General features: G+C 35.8%; 2 protein-coding genes across 4 annotated transcripts in view; both read right to left on the bottom strand.

Annotated features, from left to right (window-relative positions):
* Positions 1–10,836, bottom strand: part of TERB1 (telomere repeat binding bouquet formation protein 1) — a 37,013-nt gene extending 26,177 nt beyond the window's left edge. Inside the window, exons 1-9 of the mRNA XM_019653623.1 lie at positions 10,774–10,836; positions 10,220–10,355; positions 7,663–7,725; positions 5,080–5,190; positions 4,756–4,884; positions 2,919–3,047; positions 1,893–1,953; positions 1,682–1,797; positions 1,463–1,585 (exon numbers count right to left, since the gene is read on the bottom strand). Coding sequence (XP_019509168.1) covers positions 1,463–1,585; positions 1,682–1,797; positions 1,893–1,953; positions 2,919–3,047; positions 4,756–4,884; positions 5,080–5,190; positions 7,663–7,693 — 700 coding nt within the window. The 5' untranslated portion in view covers positions 7,694–7,725; positions 10,220–10,355; positions 10,774–10,836. The remainder of the gene's footprint in view (positions 1–1,462; positions 1,586–1,681; positions 1,798–1,892; positions 1,954–2,918; positions 3,048–4,755; positions 4,885–5,079; positions 5,191–7,662; positions 7,726–10,219; positions 10,356–10,773) is intronic.
* Positions 10,837–11,512: 676 nt separating this feature from the next.
* NAE1 (NEDD8 activating enzyme E1 subunit 1) overlaps positions 11,513–19,175 on the bottom strand; it is a 22,064-nt gene continuing 14,401 nt past the window's right edge. For 2 of the 3 annotated variants that reach the window (XM_019656340.1, XM_019656333.1), the window contains exons 13-19: positions 18,568–18,643; positions 18,232–18,271; positions 16,408–16,494; positions 15,824–15,916; positions 12,939–13,053; positions 12,803–12,852; positions 11,516–11,750 (exon numbers count right to left, since the gene is read on the bottom strand). In XM_019656340.1, the coding sequence (XP_019511885.1) occupies positions 11,641–11,750; positions 12,803–12,852; positions 12,939–13,053; positions 15,824–15,916; positions 16,408–16,494; positions 18,232–18,271; positions 18,568–18,643 (571 nt within the window). In that variant the 3' untranslated portion in view covers positions 11,516–11,640. Of the gene's footprint in view, positions 11,751–12,802; positions 12,853–12,938; positions 13,054–15,823; positions 15,917–16,407; positions 16,495–18,231; positions 18,272–18,567; positions 18,644–19,175 lie in introns of all 3 variants that reach the window. The other variant, XM_019656325.1, reaches the window with a different exon arrangement.

Below are 19,175 nucleotides of genomic sequence, written 5' to 3'. Positions count from 1 at the left end.
TACATCTATGTTCCTAAAGGATACTGGCCTTTAGTTTTTGTGTAATGCCTTTTTCATGTTTTATATGGAAATAATGCTGGCCTTATAAAATGTTGGGAAGTGTTTCTTCCACTTCTATCTCCTGGAATAATTCATGCAAAATTTTTTTTTCCTTAAATATTTGGTAGAATTCACCAGTGAAACCATTAGGGCCTGAAATTTCCTCTGAATTAAGGTTTTAAACTAAAATTTTGATTTCTTTACAAGATATAGGAATGTTCAAGTTATATATTTCTTAATTTTTAGTAGTTCGTGTCTTTCAAAGAATGTGTCCAATTCATGTAAGTTGTCAAATTTAGTGGCATACAGTTGTTTCTACTATTCCTTTATTACCTTTTCCATATCTGTTAAGATCTATAGTGATATCACCTCTAATTCCTAATATTGGTAATTTGGGCCTTTCCTATTTCATGGCTAGTCTAGCTTAAGGATCCATATTATTGATCTTTTCAAAGAACTAACTTTGGGTTTCATTGATCTTTATTCTGTTGTTTTTCTATTTCATTGGTTTCTGGCCTTTATAATTTCTTTCATTATGCTTACTTTGAATTTAACTTGCTTTGTTTTCTAGTTTCTCAGGTGGAAACTAAAATAATTAATCTGAAACTTCTCTTCTTTCCTTATGCAAGCCTTAATGCTATACATATCTTCGTAAACATTGCTTTTGCAGCAACCCACAGTTTGTTTGCTTTTTTAAGAATTTTATTGGGGAATTGGGGAAGGGAAACAGTGTTGGGGAATTGGGGAAGGGGAACAGCTAAGTTGTTGTCCTTCAATTTTAGTTGCGGAGGATGCAGCTAGCTCAGCTCCCAAGTCCAGTCGCCAACCAGCCACCCATTGGCAGCTCAGCGGCAGCTCACTGGCCCATGTGGGAATCGAACTGGCAACCCTGTTGCTCAGCGCTCATGCTCTTAACCAACTGAGCCAGTCGGCCAACCCAACCCACAGTTTTCAATATTGTGTTTTTCAGTTGTGTCATTCTTTTAAAACATTTCTAATTTCCTTTATTATTTAGTCTTTGACTCAAAGGTTTGTGGGGGTTTTTTTTGCTTTGGTTTGATTTCCTTTTAGTACTGAGTTGTTTAATTTCCAGATATTTGGGATTTTTCTACATGTTTTATTTTTATTCATTTCTAATTTAATTCTATGTGGTCAGAGAATACATTCTGTGGGCTTTTTCTTTTGCTGTCTGGTTCTGTTTTGTGAATGTATCTGGGGAGATTCAAAACTATGCTGTGTTGATCAGCTTCCCAATATCTTCCTAACAGCATCTACTTTCAAGATTTTTCCTTATGCAATAGTCTAAGTGCATCCAAAATGATCCAACTTACTGGAATAAAATTAATCTATTAATTCAACAGGTTTTTATTATGCTTTGAAATAAGTTTCTTCAAGTATAACCTAGAAAATAATGAATACTTACTATTATTTGCAAGAGTCAGTCCAATAAATGAACAAATAGGGCGAATTATCTCAGGTTTTATGCAATTTACTAACCAGTCATTTGCATGTGGAAAAAGTGAAGAGCAAAGCATTTGATTTTCATCTGAAAGGAGACAAAGTCAATCATGTTTTAATACATTTGGAAAATGTCAATTTTTGTTTTAAAAAATTTTTATCTTTAACTATTTGAGATAATTACCATTTTGAGGATTGTTGACACAGACACACAAAGTGCTACACACTGAAGACCACAACTGATAACTCTGGAAAACATTTTTATCTGACAAATTCAACTCATATTTTGAAAGAACTATCCTATTAGAGTAAAAAGAAAAGGAAGTAAATTAATACAAATGCGTTAAGGTCATAAGTAATAAATAATTAATAACAAGAAATTTATATTTGCTTACCTGAACAAATGTGACAGAACTTTAATACAACCTGTTTCTCTCACAAGCGTTTGTCCAATCCCTTAAAAGAATAGCCATATATTACACGAATATGACGGTTGTTTAGAAATAATTTTGCAGGAATGGAAACCATTAAAGTCATACTTATAATAAATAACTTTTAATCACTTTAAAGTATAACACAGAATTACAGTAGATAAAAATCTGTAATCAAGATTATGGAAAATAGATGATGTCATTAGCTATAAATAACCAAATATTTGCAAAAAGGCCTTTTAAAAAGATTATGGAAAATATATTACTTATGCTTAGAATATGACCACTCAAATTTCCTCTAAAAGTTACAAAGCACTTAATTTTGCATGAGTCTGTGTTACAATGCCAAAATATGCTCCAAAATTTATAGAAAAATAGACATAAAATCTACAAGCATTTTAAATGCTTATAAAATTTCTAAGAATTTGAAGATTTAAATAAAGCAATGTTAAAAATAACCTTACCATGAGCAGTAGGTATACAGAACACGCTATACTATCTTTGCAACTTTTCTGTAAATCTAAAATTACTCCAAATAAAAATTAAAAAACAAATATCCCCCCAAAAACAAAACAAACTTTAGCCAAGAGCTATTGGGTTGTCAGAAAAGTCATGACATAGAAAAATACGTCATGACTTTTCCGACAACCCAATATATGAAATTTAAGGCCATTATTGACTGACACAGTAAACACTGTAACTAATGGCCAAGTCAGTGGAAAATTAACCTGCCTAATTCATTAAATGCCTCTCTTTTGCTTTTAAAGCTGTTCTTTTCAAGTGTTAATTAAATAATACAAATCATTTCACTATTTCTTAAAATTAATAAATACCAAATAATTAAATACATGTTATTAATCCTCTTTTCTTAAAGCTAGTTCTCAGAGTTAATAAGAAAAAATTCACATAAAGATTAGAATAAAAAAACTAATGATTGTTCCAAAATATTATTTTTAAAAATCTTTCTACAACATAAAAGAATGTACTTACTATTATTTGAAACTAGAACCAAAATAACATAAACAGACATCCTTTTCAAATTTGTGTTTGAATCATTAGATAAGAACAAAATTAAGTCTTCAAACAATTCTGAAGTGCACAAGGTCTGCTGACAGTAAACTGAAATATAAAAATAAAATTTTAATTTCTATGCATAACACAAATCAGATCTCATTCACTGACATTTATTGGTCATATAACAAAATTTCTGACAAATTAATATGTGTTTAGTCAACTAGCAGACCAAAGAGGCAATATCTTAATCAGAAGTACAGTGCTTGATCTAGGTCCTAAAAAATGTATTGCAATCCCTTAGGATTTCCAATAAAAACCTAACTAAACAAAAAATTAAAATATGACCAAAAAATTAAGAGGATAAGTAACAAAGCATAGCCAGATAAAAATTTAAGAAAATTCAGAAACCTGCTTTAGAAAAGAGGGACAAATGATACTTCTGCTATATTTTAAGACTTTTCTAGAAATAAAAATATCTTTCCAAAAAGCAAAAATGATACCTATGTACACTAGGGAGTTTTTTTGTGATAAGTATGCAATAAACAGAATCTTATAAAGTAATTTAAACACAGGGATATATCGCTTCTCGGCCTTTTGGCTAAGATCAAGTGTAAACACAGGGATATAATCAGTATTTTATCCAGTGTCTAGAATCAGCTATTAAACTCCCTCTCAAAGGCAAGGACAATGTCTTATGTATCTTCAATGCCCAGCACACAGCTTGATTCTTAACAAGTGATGAAGGAAGATTTAATGGACGAAAACATAAGAATATAAAGTTGTTTTAAACCTCATGTCAGGTATACTACAAAAAAAATGTTTTTGCCAACATGAATTTGTATACCCAGACTATATTTATCCACATGCAAGATGGTTTTAAGTTATCTACATCTTTTGATTCACATACTTGAATACATAGACAATGAACAGAATAAAAAAACTAGTGATAGACCACATATGAAAATTCATTAAGTGATGATGACATCATCTCAAATCAATATGAAAAAGATCTCCTTTTTAATAAGAATGTTAGAGGAGCTGGATTGCCATATAAAAAAGATAAAACTGGAGCCATTCATCACACCATACCTCAGGAAAATTAAAAAAGGATAAAAAATGTAAAAGTAAAATACAAAACCATACAAGTACCAAAAGAAAATGTGGGTGGATTCCCCTTTATCCTGGGACTATGAAAAACTTTCCTCTGGCTCAAAATACAGAAATAAAAAGGGGAAAGAAGGATGAATTTTATTTCCATCAAAATAAATAACTTAAGCATGGTAGTAAAGACAAAGTGAAAAAAAATGTTTCCAACTAAAGTAAGAAGAATTGTGAAGGTTTTTGAAATGGAAAGAAATGATTACTGAATCCTCTCTAGGATATCCTTCTAGATTATCTGTGCCCTTTTACTGTCTTTGGGCTATTTTACAACTCTGTAAATTGTAGAAAACTGATAATAATGCAAGTTATTCTTGTCCATAGAAATACAAAACATTTTTGACAGTGGAATGCAATTAATTATTGCCCTGCAGATACTGACCAGTCATGTGCCTATTTATAAATCTATTTCAGCACTCTTAAATGCCTATATTGTTTTTTGCCATAGCCTTTGAAACAGCTGTAACATTTTACCAGTTCTTTCATTAGTTAATAAGTTAAATATAATCTCTGGCATGCATTAATTTAAACAAGTAGAATACCTGCATAAAACTATACAGACAGGTAAAAATTAATTTAATTTTAAAATTAATTTTTAGAAGTTTGTTAAAGTGTAACACAATGCTTGAAGGATAATAAAGTTTTCATATTTTACCATTTTGTTCTGCAACAGTTCCTAATGTATATAAGGCTGCTTCTTTTACCATGCTATGTTCACTTGATTTTGCAAGATTTTGTACAAACATCAAACCACCAACTTCCTGAAAATAAACACTAGCATTACCTGTAGGGAGTACAGATAAAACAAAATAGAAATGATATTTATTATGATTATTCTTTTAAGGCTAAAATAAATCACATAAACATAGAAACATAACATGCAGAACAACTAAGTGGAAGAAAAAGAATTAGGCATATTTCATTTATCATAATATTAAAGAACTAGAATCACAGATAAAAGTTCACTATCATGTCTTACTGTTTTGTTGACAAATTGAATGAATAGTGACCAAAGCTTCCTTTTGTGATAAAGGGTTGTCCATTTGATACTTCAGACACTCCAATAATAAATTCAGGTCAGTCTTCATTTCTAAAGAACAAAAACTTCATTATTTTAAACCAAATGTTTCCTTTCAAAAAGTAACCATTAAAATTTCACTTTCTAAATACATATCTTTGTAATAATAAGCTTTTTAAATAAGTATGCATTACTTTTATAATCTAACAATGAAGACATATAAAAGAAATGTTCCTTAAATAAAAGAACTTGAAATGAACTTAAAATTATTTGATTTTCCCCTTTCATGAAATATAGAAATAGAAAATCCAGGTATTATTTTCTTTATAAATAAAGCTACACTGGTTTAAATATCTGACATTTAGAAATGAACTGAATGAAAATGAAAATATAACATCTTAGAATTTGTGGGATGCTACTGAAGCAGTATTTAGAAGGAAATTTATTAACACTAAATGCCTATATTATAAAATAAAAAAGGTCTCAAGTTAATGCCTTCTGCTTCTACCTTAAGAAACTAGGAAAAAAGTAAATTAAACCCAAAGTAGTTGGAAGGAAAGAAATTATAAAGATCAAAACTGTAATCAGGGCTGGCCGAGTGGCTCAGCTGGTTAAGAGCTCGCTTGGGAGCGCCAGCTCGGAACAGCAGGGCCGCGGTTCAGATCCCACATGAGAGCCAGTGATGCTGCCCTCTACAGCTAAGATGGTGAACAACAGCTCAACCTGGAGCTGGGCTGCTGTAAGTCGCCGGTGATGGCATAGGCTGCAGCGGGGCTGCAGTGGGCTGCCATGAGCTACGTGAGTGGCTGGCAGCCAGCATGAGCGGCCGGCAGCCGGTATGAGCTGCCGGGAGCTGCTGTGTGGGGCCGACCAATGACCGGCGACCAATTGCCTCACCCAGGAAGAGCACAATGCTCATACCAACATGGGCCAGTGAAGCGATGTCCTCCACAACTAGACTGAAGAACAAAAACAGCAATTTGTCTACCTGTCTGTTCCCCTTCCCCAATTCCCCAATGCTGTTCCCCTCCCCCCAATTCCCAATAAAATCTTTAAAAAAAAACCAACTGTAATCAATGAGATAAAAAACAGAAAAACAATAGAGCGGGTTCTTTGAGAAGATCAATAAAACTGATAAACCTCTACACAAAACTGATCAGGAATAAAGAAACAAAGACACAAATTATTCAACATCAGAATGAGAGAGATGGCATCACCATAGATTTTATAGATATTCAAAAGATAATAATAATTATGTACAACTTAATATCTATAGATTCAATGATTTAGGTGAAATTACTTGAAATTACCAAAACTCACCTAAGAAGAAACAGATAACCTAAATAGTCCTATATCTAGTGGGTTGTCAGAAAAGTCATGACACATTTTTGCAACGAAAAACACAGAAAAAAATACGTCATGATTTTTCTGACAACCCAATATTAATATGAAAGAAGTTGAAATCATAAACACCTTCTATAAAGAAAACTCCAGGGTCAGATGGCTTCATTTGTAAATTCTTCCAAATATTTAAGGAAGAAATACTATCAATTCTACACAAACTGTGGACATTTGACACTGATGCTTTCAAGAGGTATTTCTCACAAATCATTATCCTAATGTCAACAGGCTATTATCTAAAAGACCCTAACACTTCTCAATACCTAAACTATGTCACGAGCTATGCTTGCTTACAGAAATTGAAAAGGATTCCTGACTGCAAAACAAAGAGGGCCGAGCCCGAAAGCCAAGATGGTGATGGGACATTTTGTGCAAAAAGGACCATGCCCCCTGAGTTCAACTGAAGAATAACTACACATCCCTAAAAAAGAATTTAATCAGTCCAAGCCACAGCCTATAAATACAGAAGGCTCCTTCCCAGTTGGGGAGAAGGTGCAAGAGGGCTCCATTTCTTGATCAAAAAATAAAGTTTCTGCTGTTCTTTACCAAACTCATTCTTGTTCTATTGGCTTCAACAAAACTGGGCAGAAGGACCTTGGTTTGGGCCCTCAAACCAGAGGGTTGGTAACACTAATGCTGATTTCCAAAATACCACATTACGTATTTGACTCTCCATTCACCTTTTTGAAATGCTTTTCTCAGTCTTTTTTTGAGGGCCCTCTTCCTCAGCCAAACCCATATGTGATGGTGTGCATTAAGGGGAACACTATTCCCCATTCTTTTCTTTTAATATTTCCTCTCAGGTTAATCTCCTCCATACCCATGGATTTAATTTCCATCTTTCTGAAGTAAACTCTGAAATCTGTGCCTCCAGGCATACTTTGATGATAGTTCTCTCAGGTTCCCCTCTTCTTGTATATACCTCCATTGAATCAGCTATCATACAGTATTCGAATTATCAGCATGCCTTTTCCCATTAGAATGTCAGTTTCCTAAAGTCAGTGTGAGAGGCACAGAGTAGATGCACGATAAATATTTATGCAAATTACTGAATTATTCATTTCCTGAATCCTGTCAAATAATCTGCAGTATATCACACACATATAAAACTAATTCCAGATATATGATCCATGAATTTCCTACCTTGTATCTTCTTTGTGTCCTCACCTTCCATGCTTGTCTGTATTCTTTTTCCTTATATTTCATCTATAAAATAAAGGTTATTTTCTCAATTTAATGTTTGAGAATTCCAGAATTATAAACGCAAAGGAGTAGAGAAAGAATAGGTTTTCTGAAACCAGAAAAACAGGGATTAAATCTATATCTTATTAAATGTGTGATACAGGGTTCTCTGAGGCTCAGTTTCCTCATTTGTAAAATTGGAAATTCCTACTTCATAGAGTTGTTAACAAGGATTAAATTTGAAAAAATACAAAAATGCATTTGGCATTCTTATGTACTACAGGCATTCAACATATTTTACTAATTAAACACACAAATGATTAGGTTAACTGAATCTACCTGATCCTCTTATGGTCGTACTTATTTTCTTTCCTGTAACTTTTCATCCCATCCTTTCAAATTAGGCACCCTTCCATGAATTAGAAGTTTAAAACACACACAGTCTTTAGAACTGCATTTCTCTTCACAAGCTAAGCTTAATACTAAAAATTTTTCTAACAACCCATGGTTTTTTCGACATAGTATTCCACTATTAAGCTTAAATCTTTGTTTGTATATCATGTTAGAAGAATTTTTAAAATAACTGGCAACTCCGATGTGGCCTCTTACATGCTTTATTTTAAAATGCTAAACTGATTTTTTAGAAAAATGTATCAGAGTCTAATTAACATCTTAGAGCAATAAATCAGGACTCACAGAACTCTAAAATTTTTATGTCTCCAACACAACTTGGTTAAGAGGAGATACAGAATTATCCTTTCTATTTTTCATTCTCTCTCAAATTGAAAATGATTCCCAAGCAAAAAAGTTAAATAATAAATGTGAGAATCTTTTACAAAGTAATATACAAATATATACTAATTTTTCCATTGTTAACCTAAATAGTCCATTAAAAAAAGGAATGGTTAGGTACATTATAATACATCTACAGGATACTGCTTACTCGAAATGTTTAATAACAAGAAAAAACGCTTCTGTTACAATCAAAAAGAACAAGACAAAATTTTACCTACAGCATTATCCCAATAAGTAGAGGCAAACATAAAATAAAACTAGAGGGAAAACAGCAATATAACACCTGTCTTGAGCTGGTGGTTCTAAGGTGTTTTATTCCACTGTTTTTTATTTTTCACAATTTTTATAATAAAAGTTTCTTATGTTCCATAAGTCCTATTGTGGGCCAAATGCTGTTCTATAAATCTGATAAATATCTTCTTAGTCATTACAACTCTAGAAGGGAGCTATAAGGATGAAGATAGATGAGGACAGGGTAAACAATTTGTCCAATTCAAACAGCTAGTAAGTGCCAGGGCTGGAAAGAAAACCAAGAAAATCTGAGGTCAGGCCCTACACTCTTGCCCTCTAGTTTTATATTGTCTCCCATATGTAATTATGTATTACATTTCAGCAAATGAGTTAAAATTTGGAAAAAGACTAAATTAAAAAGACATTAAATAAATGAACTACTGTATCATTTGTGGAAATTTTGCTTTGTGAGGGAGTTTGACTATTTCCTTAATTTTAATTAATCTATTCTGCTTTTTAATTTTATTTTTAAAGAGGGATATAATTTTTAAAATCTAAATGTCTTGAAATTGAAACTGACAACATACACTACCTTCTTTCTATTTCTTTGTCTTTCTTATGGTTCCTTTGCACAGTATTAGTAAATTTTGCCAAGTACCAAGTATTTGCATTAATTCAAGTCATCTATTCACTAGCTAGTGCTTAAAAACATCCACAGCAAAGGACAAGTTACAACTTTCAAAGGACTGATAATTATAAAACTATATTTGAAATTATAAAATAGTCTATTCCCAAGAACAAAAACATCTGCCCAATAAAGCAGATTTTCAGTAATTTAGTGAATAGATGCAAATTGTAATGAATAAAATTTCAAAATTTACTGTATTCTCAGAAAAAAAAGGGGGGGGGACTTTTCCAGATAACAGGAAGAAAACTCTCTCACAGGTTTCACTCAATCTACTACCAATAATAGTACTAACTCAAATTCAGAAAAAGCAGCTCCATATTATTCTCTTACCTGGGCTAGAAAATGCTGACATGAAACGCCTTTTAAAATCTAAATATCACCCCAAAATATCAGAAAGATAAAGGACATCTTTCAGTGTGAGGCTGGCAGGGCTGAAAATCCCACCACTAACTGCCATCACTAAGTTATTGACATTGGGTACCTACCTGGAACGCAAACATAGCGGATAATTCCCTCTAAAGTAGAAGAGGCAAGGGAGAAAGGGCCAATACACAAGTACGTGTACCATAAATTTTCTGTTACAATAGCTTAAGTCGTTTGAGAAGTCACTGAGGTCCAGAAAACAGGCTGAAGGTACCAAGAGGCTGTTCACTCTACAGCATTAACATTCCCAGACTCAGCAGATTGAAGTCCTCACCTCATCCCAGTTTGCACAGGTTAACGGTACCGGACCTTTCTAGGAGGGAAGGCTAAGCCCACCCCATTTCCTGGATTTCAGGTCATGCACTCTGAGGCCTGGCTCACCTAAAGAGCTGGAGGAACTCCTTTTGAAGAGCTTTAAGGGACCGAGGTGCTGGTTAAAGGCCCCACCACGAGCGATTCACCAGCAGCGGGCGGGCCCGAAAGTCAGCCCAGTTAACCATGCTCGCTCCATCAGGTGCTGTGGAACACACAGTCTGCCCTGGATTTGGGGAACCACCTCACCTGTGGTTCCCACCCCTTCCCTACTTCAGAATCATCTGGGAAGGCGGAGCCGGCGGGTTCTGAAGTACAAGCAGGTCGAAAACTGCCAGGCTCTAGACACCTGACTAAATGGTCCGTGCCAGTTCTTTGTCCCCCAAGCCGAGGTCTGCGGCCTCCTCAGAAGGGCCCCTTCCCGCCAGCTCAGCCTATCCCCTCACACGGGCTGGTTAGAAAGGGAACGGTGGGGCGTTCCGCAACCTAGCGACTGTGAGGGCCAATGGGGCCTACAGACCACAACCGCCTTCTACAGGAGGCAACGGACGGGCTCCGGGGCCGGGCGGAGCTGGGGAGGACCCGAACCCCCACACACATAGAGCAGGGGCTGTGGCCTTTACCCTCCAGTCGCCGCGTGGTGCGCTCCCGCCCTTTCTGCCTCGCCGCAAACCTACCACCACGCTGCAGCCCGTTTCTCACCGCACGGGCCAGGGTCACTTCCGTGGGGCGGAACTTCCGGAAGCCCCGCCCCGCCCCCACGCGGAGTCTCTCGGGAGCAGGGCTTAGCAAGCGTGTAGAAGCGGCATTTTTAAGTGATGGAAAGTCACAACTTGAAGGGGGAGAGCCTCTCATCTCACCGCCTCGGCTTTTAGGGCTTCCTTTAATCACAGGGACGTTCGCCCAGTTAGTTGGGCGGACTCCGAATGCTGATGAGGCTGGCTCTAAGACCAAGGCCTCAAAAGTCAGGTAGGGCACATGTGCGCAGGCTTGATGGGGGAAGCCATCAGAACCTTGAGCCCGGCCCCACATTGCTCTCCCAACCTCACCTATGCGTTGCATCCTGTTGTTATTCTCGGATAAAACGAATACATCTGAAATATTTGCTTTTAAAATTCTATTAGTTTTAACAAATAGTTATGGTCCTAAAATGAACGTAGCTAAAATGTGCACACATATTAAATTCATTAATACTGTAAGAAAAAATACTTTAAGCTATTTCTAATGAAACATTAGATTTCTATAAGTAACTTTGAAATAGCAAGCCAAAAATAATGAACTCAATCAGAAATGGATAGCTTTTATTCTCTGGGAAAATGACTGCTTCCTTCACCCTCACCCACTCCCAAAGAAAAGACTACATTATTACAAATGAGAAAAATGTTTATTGAGCAAACAATTTAACAGTTATCCCTTAGCAGAATTTTCCAAATTAGAGCACAAACAGGCAATTACAGTTTCAATTATTAACACTACCTAGGGTGCTTGTTCTACAACTGAAAAGTTGCTGAAGTTTGTGACATGCCACTATAAATGTAAGTATTATTAAAAATTACAAATTGTTTGGTGATTATTTTGATAACCTCTTGAGCAGCAGCTCCTGCAAGGAAAATGAAAAGCAAATCTTTGAAAAAGGTAAATTAAGTTATATAAAAAAACTCAATTCTTTAAAGAAAACCTTTCCTTTTCCCAAAAGTAAAGGTGTTTAAAAACCATCCAAAACAGATGTCATATCAAATGTAAAATATCTGAGTCATATCAAATAAAAGATCACAATTTTTTATAAATATGCTATTATATTAAAGGAAATAAAAGTTTTGTTTTATACATTGACACTTTGGGATATTATGCCACAGTTTAAAAGAATAAAGTATCTTTAATTATGGTGGTTTAGATTATCAAAGATATATTAAGTAAAAAAAAGTCAAAACGGTAGTATTATTGATTACATTTTAAAGAATACATATAGGCAGAAAAGATTCTCAAAGGACACCCTTCTTTTGCATTGGAATTTTACTTTGTGCCTGCTTTACTTTTATAATAAAAATAAAGGTACATTTGTTCTAAATACATTTGTAATTTGGAATTTCTATTAAATACTGCCAGACTGCTGTAACCACGCAAAACAAAAACCAGAAAAAAAACACAAAAAATTACCAAGAAAAAAAATTCCTCATCTTTTATAAATAATCCGAAGCTTCATCTTTCACAAACATTCATTGATTTAATAAAATGTGAGACTCTACTATGTACCAGATACTTTTCTAGGTTCTAGGGATACAGTAGGGAACAAAAGACAAAAATCCTTGCCCTCACGCATCTTACTTTTAGTAGTGAGGCAGAGATCATTTACAAACAAGTAAAATTTAGAGTATGTCAAATGACTCTAAGTGATAAGGAGAAAAAGCAAGAAAGGAGGATATGCGTACACGAGGAGGGACTCAGTTTTAAATCAGGCAGTTGGAGATGGACTCACAGAGAAGATAACATTTAAACAAAGACCTGAAAGAAGTGAGGGAATAATAATGGCATTGTGCTACTTAATATATAACATCCTGCTTCATTGACCTCTCTGGTTAAAACAAGTAAGAAAACAAAACTTCATAACTGTACTATATAACAGGTGACAGTCTTCTCATCTTTGGAACTCACCCCCTAAGAATGCAGCAATGGTATGTGGCTCAGCAGCTCCGTATCGGCAACTACAGGAAAAGATGGGAGACATGAAGTTAGACTAGCTTATGACAGGTACAGGTATTGTCTCTTACATGTCCTAAAAAATACTCACAATTCGTGGACATAATCATCTTTCACCATTACAGACAGTCCATATTCCTGAAGGAAGCCAGTGAGGCAAGATTTCAACTTTCCTATATCTTCTTCAACTTGATAGTTAGATACCCCTAAAAATATATATGTAAATTAACTTTGATTAAAATAAATGTGATTCAAAACAAAATGAATGGCTACCTTTTATTTAATCAGTTTCAGCCGTTCTAGTCACAACAGTAATGTGAAACTGAAGAACAAAAATAACACAAAGAGACCAATATTTGCAACTATCACAAACCTGTAACAATCAAAAATTAAAATTCGAGTTTGATAAGTCTGCTTTGTTCACAGCTCCATACTAGTATCTTGAAGAGTATCTGGCACATAGTTGGTGCTCAATACTTTGATAGATTTGGATGAGTGAGAAAGTAATGTCCTATTTATACCCTTTATAAAAATGATGGTATTTATTATCCTTTTCTAGGATATTAAATGACACTGAGGACATAGAACTATGATAACAGAGGGCCGGCCGAGTGGCTCAGTTGGTTAAGAGCTCACTCAAGAGTGTGAGCTCTGAGCAACAGGGTCACCAGTTCAATTCTCGGCTCGAGCTGAGCTGCCGCTGAGCTGCCAACAGGTAGCAGGATGGCTCAGCTAAAAAACAAAAAACTATAATAACAGATAACATTTATTGAGCATTAACAGATGCTGGATACTGTTCTAAGCACCACATAAATTGATTTATTTAAACCTCACAACCACCCTATGATGACGGTACTATTATCCCCATTTTTCAGATGAGAAAGCTGAGGTACAGAGTAAGTTATTTGCCTGAGTTACTTGGCTTATAAATAGCAAAACTGGGATACAAGCCTAGGTAGTTCTTTTTTTTGTTGTTGTTTTTTTTTGTTTTTTTTTATTGGGGAATTGGGGGGATGGGAACAATGCTGGGGAATTGGGGGAAGGGGAACAGACAAGTTGCTATCGTTTTGTTCTTCAGTCTAGTTGTGGAGGACGTTGCTTCACTGGCCCAAGTTGGCACCATCATTGCGCTCTTCCCTGGCGAGGCAGATCAGTCGCCGGCTTCTGGACGGCCGCTCACTGCGGCTGCTGGCCGCTCACGCTGGCTGCTGGCCACACACGGTAGCCCATGGCAATCCACTGCCACAGGGACTGCAGCCCACGCCGTCGCCGGCGACTCACAGCAGCCCAGCTCCAGGTTGAGCTGTTGTTCAGCATCTTAGCTGTGGAGGGCAGTGTCACTGGCCCTCATATGTGGGACCCGAACCGGGGCCCTCTGGCATCCCAAGCGAGTTCTTAACCATCGCGCTACTCGGCCGGCCCCAAGCCTAGGTAGTTCTTAATGATTAAACTATAATGTCTCCAAAGGTAAGCTATCATTATTATTACTACTAGAAGGAAACTATAATTGCCATAATATTCAGGTATTATAAAAAACATCAATATTTTTTAACCACTCTGATTTAAAAACTACCATCAATACTCTTCCTCATAATAGTAATACCTACGCTTACTGAATACTTAACAAGGTGCTAGGCAGTGTGTTTATGTGATTTTCATACATCACATATCTAATCCTAACAGTCTAATAGAGTAGATAATATTATTGCCATTCCATAAATGAGAGAACTGAGACTTGGAGGGAAATAGTGACTCACCCAAGGTCAAGAGACAATAAGTGATAGAGCTTGGATCTGAACCTAGTTTCAAAACCTGTGCCCTATATGGTAGCTACTCTCCCAAGATGGCTCCCCAATGAACACCCTTTCATGCCCTCATGTAGTCCCCCTTCCATTCTTAATCTAAGCTGGCCTTGTGAAGCCAATAGAACACAATATAAGTGATGCTGTGTGACTTCTAAGACTAAGTCATAAAAAACATTGTACCTTCCACCTCAGTCTTTTGCAATGTTAACTCTGGGGAAGCCAGCTACCATGTTAAGAAGTCTATCCTAGACTGCAGTGCTAAAAGGAAGCCCCAGCTAGCCATGTGGTACCAGATGCCTGACCAGCCACCAGCAGTTCCAGCTATCCTGACTAAACTGCCAGACACTTGAGTGAAAATATCTTCTTGAATATCTAATTCAGTCAAGCCTTCAGAACAATTCCAGTCCGAAGCATCATGCATCTCTGTGAGATCCTCTCTCCCCACTGAAATCTGCCTGAGCCTAGCCAATTGACATAATCATCAGATAATAATTTATTGTTTTAAACTACTAAGTTTGGGGATGGTTTATCATGCAATAGATAACCAAAAATACATTCTAATCAAACAATACAAATAAAGCAATGCATATTTAATGTTTATTCATTTTCTTTCTTCTGGTAAGCTTGCTCTTAAGACTATAACTCAGTGGGCATTAGACATCAGGTGGGGCAACAGGTTTTGATACACCTAGAATATATCCTGCACAATTAAAATTATCATCCTAATAAAAATATTCTGCGCACCTGTAGATCTTTGAGATTATGCCAATTCCCCAATTACTACATTTATGGATAACAAAAATTAGAACTGAGCAAAGGAATCTCTACATCTTGAGTTCAGAAGTCACTGGAATACTTCTTGTGGCTTTTCATTTCCACTAAATTAAACTCAGTGTGAGTCTTAGAAGTAAACTATGGAAACTAACAGGAAAAATGTTTTCTATATTCATTCAACCAACATTCCTCTGTTAACAGTTTAGAATCAAATACTATTTGCAAATAGTTACACTTACAAAACAAATGGTAGTTCCTCAGTGAGATGAACTAGATATAAACCGTTTATAATGTAAAATTCAAAGACCAATTATAAACACCCAAGAATGCTTTAATATTTAATTAAAGTGTTTATTCAAGATTTTATTATATTTGATAATTCGATTGCTATTCTTACCTGGATATCTACCATGCTGTTTATGAAATCTATCCACAGCCCGTAACATTAAGTATAAGACTATCTCGTTATCTGGACTGTCCATGCTGGAAGCTGAAAGGAAAAAAAATTTCAGTATAATTTGGGTAATTCAAGTCGTAAAAACAAAGAATGACTGATTTTACTATATACTCCAGTTTCGAGACACAAGGCAATTTTATCACAAAATGTTAATATTTTGTGACACTAAAATAGAAAATGATAAATAGTAAAATAAAGGGATATACATTCAGATAAAACCTAGTTGTCCTATGGACTATTAGCTATAGTCACATAATCTCTACTAAAGTAGTAACATGCTGATCTTAGCTCTTCTACATATCACACAACTTACTCAGTGACCTACCTATATATGATTTTATGTATATATTGTTTTATATTTTGAAATTATGACTACTAAGATAGGTTTATAGAGCAAAATTTAAAGGATAAATATTTCCATTATCCTTTATATATCACTATATACTCAATACTATTATACCCAAAATATTTATATCTTTAAAATTAAAATTAATAACCTACCATCAAAAAATTATTATACTTACTAATTTCATCCTTGTTAATTGTATCCAAGCCATATTCTTCAGCTAAGGATCGACATCTTACCACTCGAAGAAATGCAGAATTCCTGCCTGAATACAACAAAACGTAACAGAGGTAAAATGGTTGAGACACATGAATATTCCATATCACAGGTCACTTTAAGAACATGAAATTGTGTGTATACTCTTCACAGACATGGAAATGTGAAGAAATGTCTTCCATTTGGCTCTAATCGTTAGCAGAGAAGGCACTAGAACATAAGTCATCTTAAATTCATCCTTGGTACTACAACCAGTTCAGCACTGACTAAGTAGGTGAAGGTACCTCTCTGAGCCTCAGATCTCTCCATTTACAAAAGGGATATAATATTGTTTACCTCTGAAAGTTGTTCTGTGGATCAAATGTGCAATTATGTAAAGTGCATACCTAGCACAATGCCTGATAGGGCTCAATGCATAGTTTTTATCATTGTTATGGATAAGTAGTCCTAAAGGAGAGTGTTATACATATTGTGCTCTTGGTAATATAAGGGTTTAAAAAAAAACAAAAACACTTTGTATTATGGAAATTTTTAAACATACCCCAAAGAAGTGAGGACAGAAAATAAATACTTAAATACCCAACATCCAGCTTTTAATCTGGTATCATATAATCTAGTAGAACACACACTAATGCAGAAATAAGGTGCAAGATAAATAATGGAACAAAACATTAAAACTAAGCCTAAACAAACATGGAAGAGTCATGAAATGAAGAACTTGGATAAATATATTTTAAGGCTGAGGAGCATGCAAAGTATAGACTTTTGCAGAAACGAGGGACAGCAGCAACAGGGAAAAATCTTCAGAAAACATGTAAAACAGATTTTATTATTCTTAAACTAACTCTTAATAAAAAATGATTCAGGCCTACTAAGGAGTTATTGAAGAAGATTCCAGGAGCCTAGCCACTCTTGAAACTAGATGGAAAAATTCTTAATTCCATTAGTCATTTAACACAGATCAAAATGAGTAGCTAGGGCCGGCCGAGTGGCGCGATGGTTAAGAACTGGGTTGGGACGCCATAGGGCCCTGGTTCGGATCCCACATATGAGAGCGACACTGCCCTCCACAGCTAAGATGCTGAACAACAGCTCAACCTGGAGCTGGGCTGCTGTGAGTGGCAGGCAACGGCGTAGGCTGCAGCCCCTGTGGCAGTAGGTTGCCATGGGCTACCGTTATGGTAGCCAGCAGCCAGCGTGAGCGGCCAGCAGCCGCAGTGAGCGGCCCTCCAGAAGCCGGCGACTGATCTGCCTCGCCTGGGAAGAACGCAATGATGGTGCCAATATGGGTCAGTGAAGCAACGTCCTCCACAACTAGACTGAAGACCAAAACGACAGCAACTTGTCTGTTCCCCTTCCCCAATTCCCCAGCGTGGTTCCCATCCCCCCCAATTCCCCAATAAAAATCTTTAAAAAAAAAAATGAGTAGGTAAACCAATACTATCAATGTACAGATAGCTCAAGACTTCATACCCAAAGCCTTCAGGTAAAACTTTCCCAAATTATTTAAAATTAATAAGCTGAAAATAATTCTGTATTAATAACAATTTTCAATTATTTGACACATGTCTTTTTAGCATTGCCATAGATAGATATGACCCAGTCTTAAAATACTCTCTCCATTTATTACATTATAAGAATAAAAAACTTACCCAATAATTATATTTATCTATACCAATGAAACCATGGAAAATTTTAAATTTCAACTACTTAAAATTCCTAGGAACATTCCCCATGGCACATTTTTATCAAGCAAAAATAAGGAAATTAATTCAAGGGGACTTACAGAGTAATTTTAATTCTTTCTCTGAAATGGACTCTGGTGCCTGTAAAGAGATAAATGTAGATTTTGCTCCAGTATAAAAGAGATTAACAGAGGGTACAGCACAAAGCCAATCACCATGAAATGAGGACACTTTCTCCAAGTGCTGGGAGAACACTGGAAAAACACTTCCTTATAACAGTTTTTCTCGTTAGGCAGGCAAGTGCGATATCCCTCTAAAGCGACACAGCCAATGCATTGCCCTCCATCTCTAAACCTTTCTGGCTGGAGTTACGCCATAAGGAAAGACTACATGCAGCTGTACTGCCCATCAGAGGCACAGTGTGCCCAGCAGCTCACCTGGCCTATAGACTGCAGCAATTTGGCAGCATGATTACCCACAGCAGCAGCATCTTTCTTTGCTTTTTCTCGGTAACTGGAAAAGAAAAAACAAAAAGCTACTATTTACAAATTTTAAAATCAGCAAAGTTTAAATATCATGAAGCAAACAAAAAATTTCCTTCCTTTTCATGAAAAAATACTGATCTGGCAACATACAAAATGTGAAAATGCCATGGAAATACTACCAGCAGCACCTATTAGTGGTTGGGGATCTTCTCAGTGTTGGTGATAGATGCTTGGAATCCGCTTATCCTAGTCTCCCTCTGTAATTAACAGCACCCGACTTAAAAACTGCTCTCTGAGAAGGATCCATGATCCATGCTTCTCTGACAGAGGACCTGACAAGATATGTTACTGAAGAACATTGTTTATTATCTCCTTGAAGTCAAGTCCAAGGAAAGTTAAATACTTTGAAACTGTCCATCTATGAATTCATGTAAAATTTTTAAGTCTATTTACATCTTCATTCTCTAAAGCAGCAGTTCTCAACCTTCCTAATGCCGTGACCCCTTAATACAGTTCCTCATGTTGTGGTGACCCCCAACCATAAAATTATTTTCGTTGCT

This window comes from Hipposideros armiger, unplaced genomic scaffold (genome assembly GCF_001890085.2).
Source record: "Hipposideros armiger isolate ML-2016 unplaced genomic scaffold, ASM189008v1 scaffold_9, whole genome shotgun sequence".
In the NCBI taxonomy this organism is placed as follows: Eukaryota; Metazoa; Chordata; class Mammalia; order Chiroptera; family Hipposideridae; genus Hipposideros; species Hipposideros armiger.
Note: the sequence above shows the minus strand (reverse complement) of the source record. Positions and strands in the feature narration are given on the sequence as shown.